This window comes from Equus przewalskii, chromosome 20, assembly GCF_037783145.1.
Source record: "Equus przewalskii isolate Varuska chromosome 20, EquPr2, whole genome shotgun sequence".
Classification (NCBI taxonomy): Eukaryota; Metazoa; Chordata; class Mammalia; order Perissodactyla; family Equidae; genus Equus; species Equus przewalskii.
This window is the reverse complement of record NC_091850.1, coordinates 24,938,369-24,952,670: the sequence shown is the minus strand read 5'-3', so window position 1 is coordinate 24,952,670 and position 14,302 is coordinate 24,938,369. Positions and strand designations below refer to the sequence as shown.

Genomic DNA, 14,302 nt, shown 5'->3' with positions numbered 1-14,302 from the left:
AATGGAGAAATGCAACTCCTAAATGTAGCTATTTATTCCTGCATGATATTCTAGGCACTGGGATAATATGGTGGGAAAAAAAATAAAAAGAAAGAACAAAAACAGCAGTGGTTATTTTTTTCAAGAACCTAAAGGATAGTGGAAAAACAGACATTAATAAAATAATCATAGTAATGGATTTATAATTAAAGGCTCAGATAAGTACTTTGAATAAAGAGAACCTGGTTCCAGGAGATCATACAGCAAAAAGAGCCCAACTGACAAATGTAAGGAAAGATCCAGGAGGAAATGATGCTTGAGCCAAGATGAGCAATTGAATAATGTGTATGTGAGGAATGGAGATAAAAGTAGAGGGAAGAACACTTGGGCATATTGTAGGAGAGGGGAAATCCTGTTCATCTTTGCTTGCATTAAGGCCAATCCAGAGAAACTTTAAACTGGTTAAATTGGACCTGGAGCTGACCTCCAGAACCTGTTGGATGAAAAAACTTCCCTGGTCTGAATCTGACTAATTGAGCATCCACAGAACCACAATGGCCTCTATAAGCAACTAATTGTCAAAGGAAAGCAATAGGCAGCTATAGCTAGATATCTGACACACTAGATGGCAGAACAGGAGACCCAGCTCACGGTTTCTCCTCTTAGCCTCTCAGGTAGAAAGTTTAATAAGGGAAGGAGGTTTATGTTAGAGGCAAAAATAAAGATTTTAAAAAATTGGTAGGTTTTCTTTTTTTGCTGCTATTTCCATTTCCTACTACTATCCTCTGTTAGGACTCTCATTCTATCTAGTGAGATTTGGCTCAGAACTTTCATGAACATGGAGACCTATAGCTGCTGGTAAGGCCTCAGATATTAAGATTTCCACTGATAAAGGATTGTTTTTCTTTGGTTTCTTGTATAACTATGCCTCATTGTTTCTAAAGAGGATCAACTTTCAAGCCATACAGAGAATTGCTCTCACCACTGATTTGAAAGTGTCAGTGATCATGTGCAAGGAGCATTTGCATGAGTGCAACGACAACCTGACTGGGTATCACGCTGAAGCAGGAACTGGCCCTCAGCTGCCCACACTGCTTGCCCTGCAGTTTGTAAGCCACGTGGAAATGAGAACATTGTGATCTTGGAAGTGCCTAGGGCAAGAGGATCTTCTGGAGGTGTTGATTTCTCAGAGGACGGGGAAAAAAGTAACTGTGGAGGAGTGCAGCATCTTATTTCTTCAGGAAGCAAAATGGTTTGTCACGTTGGAAGAACGAAAAGTCCTTCCCTGACCAAAAGATGGCCTGAAAGTCTCTTGGCTCACAACTCCCCCCACAGTGAGAGGAAAGAGTGTTCAGTTTTACTGATGATTTTCTTTCTCTTTCTGTGACTCCTCTCATTGATCTTTCTGCCATTGTCATTAGAGAGAAAGTATATGAGATAAGATATTTATTTCCTTTATCTAGATGTAGAACATTTCATTATCTCTCAGTTTGGATTATAATTTCAATTTCTTTTCCAAACACAGAGCTGTGTGTGTGTGTATTTGTGTTGTATAGAGAAGAGGATGCTACCTAAGATGCCCAGAGGATCCTAATTTTCTGAAGCCTGTGGTTCCTGAACACATCCACCCCTGACATAGATGATCAGGGGTCAAGTGAAACCAAGACACAGCATTAACCTGAAGTTCTCTCAAATTTCCGTGGGATCTCTTTATCAATAGTTTAAAGGTTACTTAACAGCTTAACTTTGCCCTCTTTCCTTCCCACATTGTAAAAGCACAGAAGAGAATAAAGAAAGCAAGACGGCAAAGAGCTGTTGCAGGGTTCCTGTTCAACTCAAACTGTCTGACCTTGGGTCTACTTTATTCTCTCTGTGCCTTTGGTTTTTTCATAAGCAAAATAGGCCTAATTATATCTGAGCTCAGAAACATCCTCAAGGACTCTCTGATTTAAAATGAGATGCCATTTGAAGAAGCGTGTTGAGAAATTTGGAAGATATGAATTAGTAGAATCTCTCTTAACTCTCGTCCAAGTTACTGACTTGCCAGCCTGACCGATGTTCTCTAGTCCTTCTGTGCCAGCTGCCTGTCTGACACCGAACTTTAAGGTTTCTACCGTCCTCTCCTCTACAGCTTCACACTTTTTCTCCCACCCCCCAAGAGTCGGTTCTGTTTACTTCCAAATCTATTTATATCAGTTGTTATTGTAATTGTGTGAGTTTATTAAACATTATCAGCTGATTAAAAAAAGGAAGAAAAAGGGAGTTACTTTTATAAAAGCGAAGTTGAAAATTTTGAACAATTAAAAGTGATTTTCAAAAATTTGTTTTGAATTAATTGTGGATGAGACTTCCGTAGAAGAGTAAAGAAAGACACATAAAACATTTAAAAGCGGGGCTGGCCCGGTGGCGCAGCCGTTAAGTGCACACGCTCTGCTTTGGTGGCCCGGGGTTTGCCGGTTCGGATCCCAGGTGTGGACACGGTACCTCTTGGCAAAAAGCCATGCTGTGGTAGGCGTCCCACATATAAAAAAGTGGAGGAAGATGGGCATGGATGTTAGCACAGGGCCAGTCTTCCTCAGCAAAAAGAGGAGGATTGGCAGTAGTCAGCTCAGGGCTGATCTTCCTCAAAAAAAAAAAAAAATTTAAAAGCATTCTCTAGTCACTTTGCTTCAAAAGTGCCTTTAAGTTTTCCCCTCTCTTCAAAACAATGGTTGCCCTCTCTGCTCACATTTGTGTTAGCTAAGAGAGATTTTATATAGACACCAAATAGTGGGCCTTCCCCAGCTCAATGACAATCAGAATCAGGAGATGGGACCTGGGCAGAAGTATTTTTCTAAAAAAGTGCCTCACCTGGAACTAAAAAACCATTGTTTAAGAGAAACTGGAATGGGAAACATGGTATGGGATAATTATGTGTTTGTTTTATTAATTTGAAACTCTAATCAAGAGATCCTTTATGAAATAAAAGGCCTTGTTCTTACATTGGAAAATTGGTGAATAAATGTGTATTTCTATGTTTTAAGTTAAAATAAAATGCTTAATTATGTGTGTACTACTTTTTTATAGTTTTCCACTTTAACCAAATCTTTAGGTAACTCTGACTTTAGTCAATTCTGATTTTGTTAGACGAGAGAGCTTGCACTCCCTCAAAATATTGAAGCATTACATTGGAAAAGAAAATTGACCTCGCTCTTAAAATTTGAAGATATTCACTTGATCGATAGCTTCTTATTTGCTGCCCGACCTCATCATCTACACAGGGGGAAATACAACCTAGATGGTCAGTGGAATCTTCTGCTTTCTCCCCCAACTTAGGAAATAGCATCACTGTAGATGCCACACTACCAGTCTCGAGGGACACCCCCTTAGCAGATCCCAGAAGCCCGAGCTGCTACTCACCTTTTTCACAGGTGAGTGAGTCTGAAATGGGTGGCATCCAGGAATCCCCACTGCATGTGTACCTTGACGGCCCAGCAACAACAAAGCCTTTAGGGCAGGTTAGCTCAATGGATTCACCAATTTTATATAATCTCTGAAATGGCGAGACTGTCAGGACTTCCTGCACGACTGGCTTGAGGCACCCCGTCCCTGCAGGCAGAGAAAGAGTGCAGGTGTATTTAATGGAGCAGATTCTTCAATGGATGTAGGCAGATTTTATGCCACCCAAGAGGCAATTTTATTGCCATTTACTGCATTGGTTCAGCTCTAATGCCACCTTTGGATCAGAAAACATGGAGGTTGAGGATGCTAGGTTTCCACTGAGAAACTCCTTTTAGTTCTGTTGTCTGGGGTCCCTTGCTAAGAAACTGGCTCTAGATACTTCAACTTTCATTCCATTATTGGGACCTTTTCCTTTCAAGAAAGGATCTTCTTCCTTCTTCTCCCCAGTGGGTTTTCCCAAAAGCAAATCACCACATTGTGGGGGACACTGAGGCAGGACATTCTCATTGACGCTCATCTCAACTTTGCGCCATGGTGTCCCATGATAACTCTTTGGAGTTCCCGTTTGAAGCTTGTTTGAATCTCATTTGGACTTTACTGTAACACGGATGTGTGTGGAGCCTACAAGCTCATCCTTTCTTCCTCAGCAAAAGATGTGAATGTGCCTCAAGGAGAAAACTGCGTTTCACACAAAATCCCATTTTTGATACACAGACTATAAGTATCATCTTCCTGGGACTCATCAATTTGCATCAATTTGTGCATCAGGCGAGGCAGATGTCTGTGGTTAGATGCAGTTAGCAGACTTCCTGGATTTCTTTTTAAGCACATGCTTCGCAGTCCTGTGTATATGAGGCTAATATGCTGGGGCAGGAGAACCGAAATATGAAGATGCTTTGAAATCTAATTTTAGCAGATGAATCCTATTTTCTGCTTCACTAAACCTTTTCACCGGAGTTACTAAAAAAATGCAAAATGTACTGATCTAAGGGAGTGATCTGGCTCTATTTATATCGGGCACATTCATCCTTTAGAGTAAGTCACGCAAAATGTTTGCCCAGTTCTCACGTTGGCATTCCACATCTCCTCGCCTCCAGGTCCTGTCTGGTAAGCATCTGAAGTACTGGTATCCAACAGTTTGGAACCCAGTAAGGCATAAAATTTCAACTTCTTCCCCAACTGAGTACAGTTTCTTTTCATTCTAGAATTAAAACAGAAACCAGCAAATTATTAATGCTATGAATAATAGCTCTGAACATCTTGGGGTCATCTTTCAATACCCTCACTCCTGTTGTCTTCTCGGTCACAGATTCCTTTCAATTTCCACTTCTAAATATCTCTCAAAGTTCTCTCCTTTCTTTTGCCATCATCACTGGCTTTGTTCACAGCATTTATTGTCTCTTACCAGGACAGCTTTCGAACTGGTCCATCTTCTAATCCATCTTCCATATTCCTGCTCTAAATTGATTAGAGTTTTTTTTAACTTAAAAACTTGCTGCCTTCTGTATATGAGATGGCCTGCTATTGCAAGAATAAAAAAACTGTATATGTACCTTGTAGTGGCTATCAACTGAATAAATAATGTAACCTACATATGCAGCAAACGTAGCAGTTGCTATGGTAACAAATTGACTACAAATCATTTAAAAATGTTACTCAATTCCTAACAACCCAGTGGTCATTATATATTTTCCCAATTAATGGGTAATTAAAGTACAACTACCGTCATGTGGAGGTTCACTATAATTTTAAAGATAAAGTGGGTCTTATATTCTTAGCTTGGAATATTAGTTTTAACCCATTTTACCATCCTCACCTCTTGCCATGTCCTCCCATAAAATCTGTGCTCTAGCAAAACAGAACCATCTGCCATTCTTTGAACACAATATTCTCTTTTATGCCTCTATGTCTTTACCTGGCTATTCCCTCTTTTCTCAACACCCTCTTTCAAGACCCAACTCAAAAAGAACTTCCTCTGTGAAAACTCCATTTTCCCAGCTTCATGAGGTGTACTTTCCTTTCAGTCCTGGGGGCAACTTGTACAAAGTTCTGTTTTATGGTGTTGATCACATTTATCAACCCCACCCCCTGATACTTGAGTGGCAACTCCACCGCCAGGTCTCTGTCTCATTAATCTTTACACTGGGCTTAATAACTCTTTGCTGAAAGAATGCAAAAGATTATTCTCCTTAGGGAGGCAGCAATTTAACAATCTTTTTCCTTACTGAGCAGGAGAAAAGTACAAAGAATTGACCAGAAGTTATTCTCTGAGAATTGAAGTTGGGAATTTTGAAGGAGAGGAAAGCTTAATCGTCAACTTTTATTATTACTTGCCTGCATGATTCAACCTGTCTCCTAGAAGATTCTTAATTTCCTGAATACAAAATACTATTCTACTATTGGTTATGAGTGTGGCTTTGCTCCCAGGAGAAATGGAATGATGAGTAGTAGTAATGATTTGGATGTTTTAGTTCAAGGCTGCACATTTTTTCTTGCATTCTTCCTGAAATAAGTGACTACCTGAAGATTCTGCTTCCATTTCTTTTGTGAAGCTCTAACCTATTAGTGTATGTGGCAGCCATCGAGCTTGGACCAACACATCCGCCAGACTGACTAAACAAGGAAACCTAACCTAAAGTTACTGTCACTTAGGGGTAGGACTTTGTCTTGGTCATTGAACCGATATCTTCTGCAGTAACACAATTGTTCCAACCTAGAATTAGGCATAACTGCCTCTGTTTGATTCCGTAAGAAGGACATTTTGCTACTAGAAATTCCAGTAGGTGCTCATTAAGAAAATTAAAATTATATTACTTTTGAGTAAAAACCATTGTCAGATAGGGGCCAGCTTGGTGGTGTAGTGATTAAGTTTATGTGCTTTGCTTCTGTGGCCTGGGGTTCGCTGGTTCAGACCTGGGGCATGGACCTACACACTGCTCATCAAGCCATGCTGTGATGGCATCCCACATACAAAATGGAGGAAGACTGGCACAGATGTTAGCTCAGGGCCAATCTTTCTCAAGCCAAAGGAGGAGGATGGGCAAGAGATGTTAGCTCAGTGACAATCTTCTTCACCAAAAAACCAAAAATTATTGTCAGATAGAGATTAGGCCTTTAATAAAAAACAAAATAAAACAAGGAGTGAATTTCTTCATGAAAATGGAAACATATAATCTAATTTTACAGAAGGAGTCATTAGGATAATGAACCATTGTTTAAACCCTTTGTTTTCAAAATTAGAATGTTGATAATTTTAACAGTTTTTGTAAGCAACTGGCATAAATAGATTAAAAATTATTTGTATCTGGATCTGACAAAATGTAATTTTGAGGATAATGTTCTAGGTCAGAGACTGGCAAACTTTTCCTGTAAAGGGCCTCGATATTCAATTGCAGGCCATATGGTGTCTGTCACAACTACTCACCTCCGCCATTGTTGCACGAAGCAGCCATAGACAATATATAAATACATGAGCATGGTTGTGTCCCAGCAATACTTCATTAAAAAAAAGAAAAGAAAATAGATGGCAGACCAGATTTGGCCTGTGGGCCATAGTTTGCTGACCCTTGTTCTAAAAGATTCGTTCCCAAGGTATGGCTTTTGAACTCATAGCGTCAGTATTACCTGGGAACTTAGTAGACATGGAAGTTTCCGGGCCCTGCCCAAGACCTGTTGAATCAGAAACTCTGGGAGTGAGATCCAGCAATCTGTACTTTAACAAGCTCTCCAGGGTATTGTAGAGTTTGAGAATCTGCATTCCAGAGTAAAGACTAATTGACATTACCTCACTCCAAAATATTTCCTCCCCTTAAAGCCTTCGGCATGGTATCTTTCACATGGGCAGAAGACAGATGAGCAGGGAAGAGAGACACATTAGTCCAGACTATGCTCTGTGGATATTTATTTGCTGGCCTTGGCAAATCGAGGGTTACTGATCTTTGAACATAAATATGATACAGTTGGAAAAAGATTAATTTAAAGGCTTTACTGAGTTTAAGAAAGGTAAAACTAAAAAAAAAGGTAAAAAGGTAAAATTGATTAGGGAGGATGCTTTCTGTGATCAATTTTAAGTATTATGTGTCTCCTGAAAATTTATCTCTAAAGTCACAGACTTGTCTGACAAAAAATATTTAGTTGTTTTTAATCATAGAAACATATTGTGGCTTAGTGAAAAAAGATGAAGTTAAAGGGTATTAAAACTGTATTGATTGCTTAAAAGTTCTGCAAGTTTCTAATCTAATAAGACTAGAACAGTCTATTACAGACTCAACACCTCCTATGATTATGAACTAGATTGTCTCTCTGATAACATGCCTTTGATAGGGGATTGGTTTGCTCACACTCAGAAATAAACAAACAGATCTTAGTTGCAGATTCTTACAAGTCATCCAAAGCCATATTATGCTCAAGTTCTATTCTCCAAACACACAAATGTGCCATTAGCCTAGGAATGAACAGTGCTGAGGAACACAAGGAACCGGCTATCCTTTGGTCTAACAACCAGGTATGAAGACACCTCCAGGGAATTCAAGACGGAAGAGGGGGGGGCATTTCTAAATATTACTTTTTACTTTTTAAGTCAACAGAAGATTATTAAACTAGGAAAACAATAACTTCAAATAAAAAAAATGCATACTTTTTAAGTTCTTTTTTTGAATTCCAAACTGAAAGTAAAGGTCAGGATGCTCACCCGGATAAATCCATTTTCTGGAGGAACTGGCTGAGGACACCCTGAATCGGACTCTATCTCAGGAAGGTCTATTTCCTTTACGTCTTCATCATCACTGATACATGGTTGTCCACTAAGAGGGAAAAATAAATATGCATGTATGTATATGCATATAGACACATACATATATATGTACATATATGTGTATGTGTGTAAATATATTATAGAGAGAAAACATCAGAGAGAAAGGGGTAGCAGCAGACCCAATACCTCATTAATATGCTGCGTTGGAGTCTGCACAATTCTAATTATTTCTTTACTTAGCAGTAGGATAATAAATATCTTAACTCTTTTTGTCAGCGGGGAAAATGACCCATTCCTCCCCATTACCGGCCTTACGTGTTCTCCATTATTGAAAATGTGCAGCGCTCCTCTTGCCGCCTCTCCCCGTCACAGGGCTTCCCTCCTCGCTGCGGGGCAGGGTTGTTGCACTGTCGGGTCCTTGATCTCTTATAAGTAGCATCGCACGGGCTCCAGGAAGACCAACAACCCCAGTACCCATCCACAGCAGCTGAAACGCAGGGAGACCCACGTGGGCTTTGAAGCCAGGCCAACTTGGTTTCCTCACTTTATTGCTATGACTTCTTTGATGGAATATCATAGGGTTATTGTGGTTAAGAAGTCACCTGTGGGAAGGGCCGGGCCCATTGCCTGATGTCCCTTTCCTGTTCCCACAGCCTGAATGAAATGGCAACAATCATGAATCATTTTGAACTATCTGTAACACATCACACACATACGTATGTGCATGCAGATATGTATAAATATGAACTTCTGAACAGAATATGCAAGATATTATGTTTTTAAAGGTAGTAAAATATATTCTCACTCCCATGACACATCCCCTTTCTAGGCAAGATTGCAGGTAACCATGAACACTACTTAGTCCTGTAAGAAACCTTTGATGTGGATTATTTCATCCCTTATTACAAAGCTACGCTCACTCTATGTTACAATACATAAGAGGCTTAGAACAATAGTATCACATATTTTCTTATATAGTAGGTTTTATGACTTTATTTTACGTTGCAGGAGTTGTGCTGTGTATCTTTGGGTACATCCTGGCATACCCATTTTATGGATGAACAGACTGAGGCATAGAGAGGTTAGATGACATTCCCAAGGTCACATAGCTGGTAGGTTACAGCTGAGACTCACCAGGGCTGGTTGACTGTAAAGTCTAACTTTTTACAGGCTTGTTTTCCTTGTGAGTGGAAGTTGCTGATAGAAATTTTGTTTTGTTTTAATTGGCCAACCTACCTAGAATACCTTTTGGAGGGGAAAAGGCATCCACTTCACAGTAAATTACTGATACTTACTAGATTTATAATCCAGGGAGCGTCTCTCGCAGTTCTCGCCGTATGTGCCGCTCTGGCACACACACAGACATTCGGTCCCCGAGAGCGTGGGGCGGCCATTATTAGGGCATGGAGCACACTGGCAAGGGTCAAACCTGGCTACATATTCTCGAAAAGCTTTCCTGAGGTTGTTCCGTCTTGTCACCGCACAGGGGATGTTTCTTACCAAGTCCGAGATGGGAGCAAGCTAAGAACAGATGGCAGAGAGGAGGTCTAGTCACAGTCCCGTCCCTTTGGCATATGTTGCCATCACTGCCCAATTTTCATGGGATGAGACGCAAGGCCTGGAAAATCCCACACTTCAAAAGGATTATTTGTAGAATATAGTCTGTCTGCCTGTCGAACCAGTGGGGAAAAGCCCTCTCGATAAAGGCAGGGCAATTTCTCTCCCTTCTATAAATTGGGTAGAGCAGCTCTCTCCAAGATGAGCTGGCTTCTCTTGTCCCTAAAGTGTGGCAGTGTGACGTATATGGAGCTTACTTTCCCTGGCATTCTATGACAAAGGAAGCCTCACGTGAGGTGTCGCTTACTTGGACTTACATCATGTTATTTATCAAGCATCACGTGCATGCATTGAAGTCCTGAGACAGGTGACCAGCAAGAGGGAGGCAGCTCATGAAGGCTCTGCTGAGACCTTGTTCAGTTTGACTCAAGCTGAAAACTGCAGAGAGGTTTTCTGTGTTCTTTGTGTTTCCAGGGACAATACTTTGACTTTTGGTGGGACCAGATGAGAAAATGTGAAGTGGGAGAAAATGGAGAAATGAACTTGCTGGTAGGATGAATGGGAGAATTATTGTAACAAAGAATGAAGCTAACACAAAATCAAGGCTCATTTTACTAACACTTTAAAACCTCAAAGGAATGACTCTCTAGTGCACTATATGACTCACAAGTGCCCAGATGGGCGGCTGGATCTCATTTTCCCACCATAACCTGTAGAGCCCAATGTATCTTCATTTCACATGTAAATTACTCTACTTTCATAGTGATGGAACTCCTTTATCTTCGTTAAATGAAATGAGCAGAGTAGCTTCTTTGGGGGCTTTTTAAAATGTGCTTATGTTTTGTGGAAAACTGGCTCTAAAAGGCATATGACTGATATGTGGGCATAAACAGACAAGTATTGCATAAATAATAAAAATCATCTTTTTATGTAATTACAACAAATATAAAACTGATAAAATTTAATCAATGGTGATAGAAACAGAAAGCCAAATGGATCTAAAATCCCATTTATCCCACAGAGCTATAAATGAAGATTTAAGAGTGCTCATCCAATAAAGAGTTGGAGGAAAAATAGAGAAATCAGATTTATTGTATACATGGGGAGATGAAGAGTGCTATTCAAGGCAAGTTTGAACAGTTTTATTCACTAAATTCCCTTTTCTAGTATTTTATCTATATTAGAGATTCTAAATACTGCACTTGAAAATGCTTGTTTGAGTAGCAAAAGCAATAGATGTGTAATTTCACATTTTTTAAAAAGGTACATTGTGCATGCACCCTAAAGAAAGACATTTCCTTTATCATCTGAGAGGAAAATGGAAAAGGAATCGTGTGATGTTCAATTTGAGCTGCTAGAGAACCACTTTAGCTCTCTTACCCATAATACTTTATAATCTTACCTCAAAGTCAATCACAGCAGGATTTTCCTTCACTGATTCTAACCACTCAGAAAACACTTTCTCCTCGGGCCCAGAGCTCCCTTTCTCCCACACCAAAGCTGCTGCATACTGACTCCTCCCGCCTCGAACCAGGGATATGGATTTCTCAGCTCCCTGCAAAAGCGAACCTGCAAGGTGTTTCAAGAAAATTACTCATTTTATTGCAAATTCAAACTTCAGAGAAGAGCCTATTTGCACAGGAGGGAGAAGTAGAGAGGACAGGCACGTAGCTCCATTAAGTAAGCTAAGCGAAAGGCAAGCAAACGCTCCTCTTGGTCCCTATAGGGAGTTTAATAATAGAAATGATAATAACAGTGAGAACAGCTACCATTTACTGAGCAGTTTGTATGTGCCAGGCACTCCGCACACACTATCTTAGGTAACTGGGAACAATCCTGAGAAGTAGGAATTATTACAATTATTACGAAGATGGACATTAAAGCTACAAGTAATCTGGCCTGGAACACGTGGTTACTAAGAGGGGGGCCTGGGCTGCAAATGCAGCCATGTCCTGCTCTTTGACACCAAACCTCTCGCTACTAATTTATATTAGCTCATCTCTTGGACCTCAGGAATAAAATAAACCATGTGATTCTGATATCCGATCAGTTGACTGCCATGCCAGAGACTTCTAATTACAGAAAAAAGTTGATAGAACGCTTTTAAGCTTAAAGACAGGAATAAAAACACAACCAGTCAAAGAAAAAAAATTAAACCTCAAGTTGAGAGTTGGCACAATGTTTCTTTAGAGGCAATGACATTTAACGTACACAATACAGATCTTTTATACAAATTTCCAAGACAATTCCTATTCACTAGCGGGGTCTTTAACTGACATGAGTAGGAGATGAGTAATAGGAAATTGCATCAAGAAATGAAATCATATGCCATTCCAGTGTGGGCAAAGACCTGGAACCAGTGGCAGATTCGGCATGTTCTGGAGACAATGCATGTGAACATCAGTTTGAATTGAAGCTGAAGATTTAGGTAGGAGAGGAACAGAAGAATAAAGAGGATGTGGATGTAAAGCCAGGGAAACTAGACTTCATTCTTTAGGTTTAGGAACAACTGCATTCTCTAGAAACGTTGAAAGGTTTTGAGTTGGGAAGTTGACGCAACTCAAAATATTAGCAATGTGTCAACTGGGCAGCAATGGAGAGTTGATAAATCAGATTGGAGACTATTGCAATCATCTCTGATTTTGCAATGTCCTCCTTTTATTCCTACAGGCTGAAAACTATGGGTCCATATTTGACATTTTATCATCTCATTGTTGGATAGGTTTTATAATTGAGTAGCTTTTTTTAGTAAGTACTCAAGAATGTATATTTCCAGAATTCTCTCGTGTTTTGAAATGTCTTCCTGTTACATTTACATATGACCACAGTTTTTTCCTCTTTCAGAAATTTGTGGATATTCCTCTATTGTCTGGTAGCATTGAATTTTGTTATGGAGAGTCTGAGGTCAGCAAGATTTTGTTGTTGTTGCTGTTCTGTAGGAGGCTTGTTCTTTCAACTGAGATACTTGAAGAATTCATTTTTAAAATCTTTGTATTTAGTAGATTAACTAGAATTTGTCTTGAAGTTGTATATTCGAACAATATTTTTCATACATATAATCAAGACAAGTTTCTTCCTTTATTTCAGGGACACATTATATAGCCTATTTTTAAAAAACAGTTTTTCTGTGTCATTACTTGGGATCTCTATTTTGGGGACACTATTTCCCATATATTAAATTATATTTGTCATTCTGAGTCCATTAGATTTTCTTTAATAACTGTTAATATCTGATTTTTTTCTCTGCATTTGTTATGAATTACTTTAGATCTTTCCTATGTGTGATTAGCTTTATTAATTTTATTCTCAGACAATTATATTTTCTCCTTGCAGTGTCTAATTTACTTTTAGCTATAATGGTGATATTTTTCAATATTTGTTTGTCTTTGTACCTTAGCTTTAAAATCTTCCTTTTCAATTAACTCTTACATTTAATCTTTTTGTCTCTGAGCTCTTGATTTACTGAATTCACATTCTTATTAAATCATTCTATTGCGTGAAAAACTGCTATAGAATCTGTTTCCATTCTGGTTTACATTATTAAATCATTTGTCTGCTTTGCATGCTGTTCCCTTTTTTCGTTTTTTGCTGTAATACAAATGCATAGTTGTCAAGCCAGTTCTCCTTATTTCTCTTATGCTTAACATGGGTATCTACATGTAGAACATCTATATATTCTGATAATTAAAATTATCTATTATTATTATAGTAAATATTATATTTTTATTTGCTCTTTGTCTGTCTCTCCATGAGAATATAAGCTTCCTATTTTGGGATTTTCTGCTTCCCTTTGTTCTGAGCAGAATGAGTAGCAATCAGTCAGGCAGAGTAAGAGAGTAAGAGAACTTTACACAGAGGAAGGAGTTATTTATAATAGCAAGGCACAGGAGAGAGCATGACTTATGTAGGAGAATACATAAAGTTTAGCTAGGCAGAGAGAGAGACAAGGACTGATCTTTAAGGCTATGAGAAACTATGACATGTTGAAGACATGAGAGTTTCAGGATAAAATTTGCCTTGGAGAAGATTCCTCTCATAGAAAGTATGTAGAATCGATTGGAAGAAGCAAGACCATAGGCAAAGGGACCAGTTGGGGGCTTCTGTGGCATCCAGGTTGGAAATAAAGAATGAGGGCATGCCCATGGAATGAAGAGATGGGGATAACTGGGAGAAGTATTAATGGGGTAGAATGGTTACTTATTGGATGTGGAGGCTAGAAAGAGGGAGAAATCAAAGACAACACACAGGTTTCTGGCTTTGCTGCCTGAGCCTTTTTCACATACCTCCCTTGGATCCTTGTCACTCTGTATTTTTAATGGTTGTTTATAGGTATCCTTACTTTGTAAGCTCCTTGATAGGAAGTCCTGATTCACACCCATCTTTACGTCACAATGCCTAATATTGAGTTCAGCCCAGGGGAAGAATCAACAAATATTCGTTAAATTAAACCTAAGTATAAGATAAAGAAAACCTTAACCCTTTCCTCTTGTAAGTAGCACTAATGATTTTATTTGCACCCTCTTCCCACTGATGCGGGATCAGTGAGCCAAGGAGTCAAAAGAAAGACTTCTT

General features: G+C 39.2%; 1 protein-coding gene across 3 annotated transcripts in view; it reads right to left on the bottom strand.

The window, feature by feature from the left end:
- The window catches only part of C6 (complement C6), a 62,232-nt gene that overhangs the window by 17,074 nt on the left and 30,856 nt on the right, over positions 1–14,302 (bottom strand). For all 3 annotated transcript variants that reach the window (XM_008537127.2, XM_008537126.2, XM_070586901.1), the window contains exons 10-15: positions 11,133–11,299; positions 9,469–9,694; positions 8,489–8,660; positions 8,111–8,222; positions 4,489–4,621; positions 3,379–3,567 (exon numbers count right to left, since the gene is read on the bottom strand). In XM_008537127.2, coding sequence (XP_008535349.2) covers positions 3,379–3,567; positions 4,489–4,621; positions 8,111–8,222; positions 8,489–8,660; positions 9,469–9,694; positions 11,133–11,299 — 999 coding nt within the window. The remainder of the gene's footprint in view (positions 1–3,378; positions 3,568–4,488; positions 4,622–8,110; positions 8,223–8,488; positions 8,661–9,468; positions 9,695–11,132; positions 11,300–14,302) is intronic.